Source organism: Homarus americanus, unplaced genomic scaffold, assembly GCF_018991925.1.
Source record: "Homarus americanus isolate GMGI-L3 unplaced genomic scaffold, GMGI_Hamer_2.0 scaffold45299, whole genome shotgun sequence".
NCBI classification, from domain to species: domain Eukaryota; kingdom Metazoa; phylum Arthropoda; class Malacostraca; order Decapoda; family Nephropidae; genus Homarus; species Homarus americanus.
The window spans coordinates 459,655-462,548 of NW_024753650.1; the positions used below are offsets into that span (position 1 = coordinate 459,655).

General features: G+C 39.8%; 1 protein-coding gene across 1 annotated transcript; it reads left to right on the plus strand.

Annotated features, from left to right (window-relative positions):
* Nucleotides 1-518: 518 nt before the first annotated feature.
* Nucleotides 519-2,656, plus strand: LOC121855421 (circumsporozoite protein-like). The gene is made up of 3 exons (XM_042350355.1): nucleotides 519-582; nucleotides 2,257-2,407; nucleotides 2,449-2,656. The coding sequence occupies exons 1-3, from the start codon at nucleotides 519-521 to the stop codon at nucleotides 2,654-2,656; spliced, it is 423 nt and encodes a 140-aa protein (XP_042206289.1).
* Nucleotides 2,657-2,894: the final 238 nt, after the last annotated feature.

Here is a 2,894-nt window from a genome sequence, read left to right on the forward strand (position 1 = left end):
AAATAATCCCGGGTGTTGTGGGTTAATAATCTATAAAAAAAAAACCCACACATAAACCCTCATCTTGCGGCTGGCAGATGCGGAAGCTACGGCACCACCCCCACCACCAACAACAACCGTTCGTGGTGATTATGCAACATCCCGATGGCGGAGGAAATTACAGGCACAATGTTAAATATATACTTGTGGTAATAATTTCTCGTTAACCTCTGTGTTTGTTTATGGATGGATGTCTTGGGGGTCGTCGGTGTCTCCTCTTAGCGTCTGGAAATGGAAGAGTTTGAAGTGTGTTGAATGAGTGTAAAACAACCCCTCCCCCCAGTGAGGTCTGAATGAGCCGCGAGGGAGGGGGGAGGGGGGAGGTCATTTTGTCTTCTTTTTCTTCCTCTTCCTCATCATTGTCATCTTCCTCTTCCTTCTTTTCTTCCCCTCTTGTAGTAATTCCCATCACAAAATCTCGATATAACGGACTTTTCTCTCCGTATGGTCCGTTAAATAGAGGTGTATATTGCGTACTGATGGGGTTACACACCTGTTTCTCAGCTCCCTACGACAGTCAGCGAGCTCCCATAGTGACTGGTAGTAGGTATGTTGAGGGCCAGTTAACAGTCACTTAGTTCCATGGTGACTGGTAGTAGTAGTAGTAGTGTGTGTGTCTAACAGTCCACAAGTTCATGTATGGTAAGGTGACCCGCCGTCCAGTTTTTATCGACTCCCCTTCTCTATCCCCCCTCCCCCCCATACCTTCCATCCCTATCTCCTCCCATTCCTAAGAGCCAGTGTAGGCAGAAGACGAGCGAACTGTCGTCTGGTGTAATGGAGAAAACTTATTATTTCCGATGTTTGTTTACCTTAATCAGCTGAGTCACCGGTAACCAGGTGTCACTTCCCGGGCTCACTTGTTTGTTTACATATCACGAATATCAATAAGGATATATGTAACGTTACTTGAAATAATAATAATAATAGAACAATAATAATAACAAAAAACGTTAATAAAAATAATACAAGACTCCATTGCATCATAAACACAATATATAAAAATAATAGGATAATTTATCAAGCAAGAGAGAGAGAGAGAGTTAGCTCCTCACGGGTTGGCGGCTGGCGGTGATCTGTGACGGCCGCTGAGGTGAGGTTCTCTATTCACTCAACCATTAAATTACTACTATTTGGCCCAATCAAACACCAATGCCTTTTTTTCATTTCGTAATTAATATTATTTTCAGAATGTGACGTGAGTTTTCGTAATGATAGATATTAGTAATGAGAATTTTTTTTATAAAGTTTTTGAATGTATGAGATTCTTCGTTGGAGGAAAAAGTATTGGAACTTATTTTATTTCGTTGAGTTTCGGTGTTTCGTAATATTTTATTTTTATTAACTGAAGGATTATTACCCACGCTTTCACAATTATAAAAATGTTTAATTCTTATTTTTCGGATTTCTTAGGAAAATACCAACGCTCGAGAAATAATTATTGGAACATATCTTTTCTGTATATACTCGGTGGAGTTTCGCGCCTGACCAATTTTTAACGGAAATATTAGACAAATTTTTCACGATTATAAAAATATATAATACGTAGGAATAATATTAGAATTATTGTTTGTTTTCTGTAGTTTTTGTGGCAAACAGTATTGATACACCATGCTAGAACGAAGAAAAAAAATACTGGAACTGTTTACGTGTTTTCTGTACTAGTTGGAGTTTCCCGCCTTAGTTTACGTCTTGGGGAAAGTTACTCTCGCAGGCAGGAACGAGAGAACTTGTTTTTGCTCGTCTCCACAACACAACACTCAAGTTTATTCTCCTGTGTTAAACCTTAATTATAAATAGCGATAAGAACGCCGAGGTATTTATTAATGGCATAAGGCAAGGCTGATGACGTCACCCGCGCGGAAAAGTTGAAAGTTGTCCCAAGGTAAAAATAATAAAATCGTAATTTATAACCGTGTGATGGGTTTAGCATCGTTCATATAATAATAAAAACAAATAAAAGATATAACGTTATAGTCGATTATTTTATGAAAGGTGATTATGTTGATTAAAGTTATTTTATTCTTATTAATTCATTCACATACATACATACATACATACATATATACATACATACACCCCACCCCACAAACCCTTCCCTCACCACACACACACACACACACACACACGTACAGGAAGAAGAGAAACTAAAATAAACCTGACCGACCACAACACCAGCGGTCAGATATACATATTAAGTATGTCCTCTGGTCTAAGTTTCTCCTAGTGCTTCTCCTAGTGTTTCTCCTAGTGCTTCTCCTAGTGTTTCTCCTAGTGCTTCTCCTAGTGTTTCTCCTAGTGTTTCTCCTAGTGCTTCTCCTAGTGTTTCTCCTAGTGCTTCTCCTAGTGCTTCTCCTAGCTTCTCCTAGTTTCTCCTAGTGTTTCTCCTAGTGTTTCTCCTTCTCCTAGTGTTTCTCCTAGTGTTTCTCCTTCTCCTAGTGCTTCTCCTAGTGTTTCTCCTTGTGCTTCTCCTAGTGCTTCTCCTAGTGTTTCTCCTAGTGTTTCTCCTAGTGTTTCTCCTAGTGTTTCTCCTAGTGTTTCTCCTAGTGTTTCTCCTAGTGTTTCTCCTAGTGCTTCCTCCCCCTTGTCACCAACAGCCTTTTGTGGTGGTGCCTAGACGACGGTATTACTGGTTAGGTTTGGAGATAAATTAGGTGGGGTTGTGGTTAAGGTTAGATTAGGTTAGTTTGGGTGGAAACCGGTTCTAACGCAATCTAGCATAACCTCATTTTCGACGCTAGATCCCGCAGTTTCATGTCTAGGACTCTATTTTTACACGAGAACTCGATATTTTAGCCTTTGAACCTGCTATTCCGACATCAGGATATAATGTTTCGACTCTTAAACCCACGATT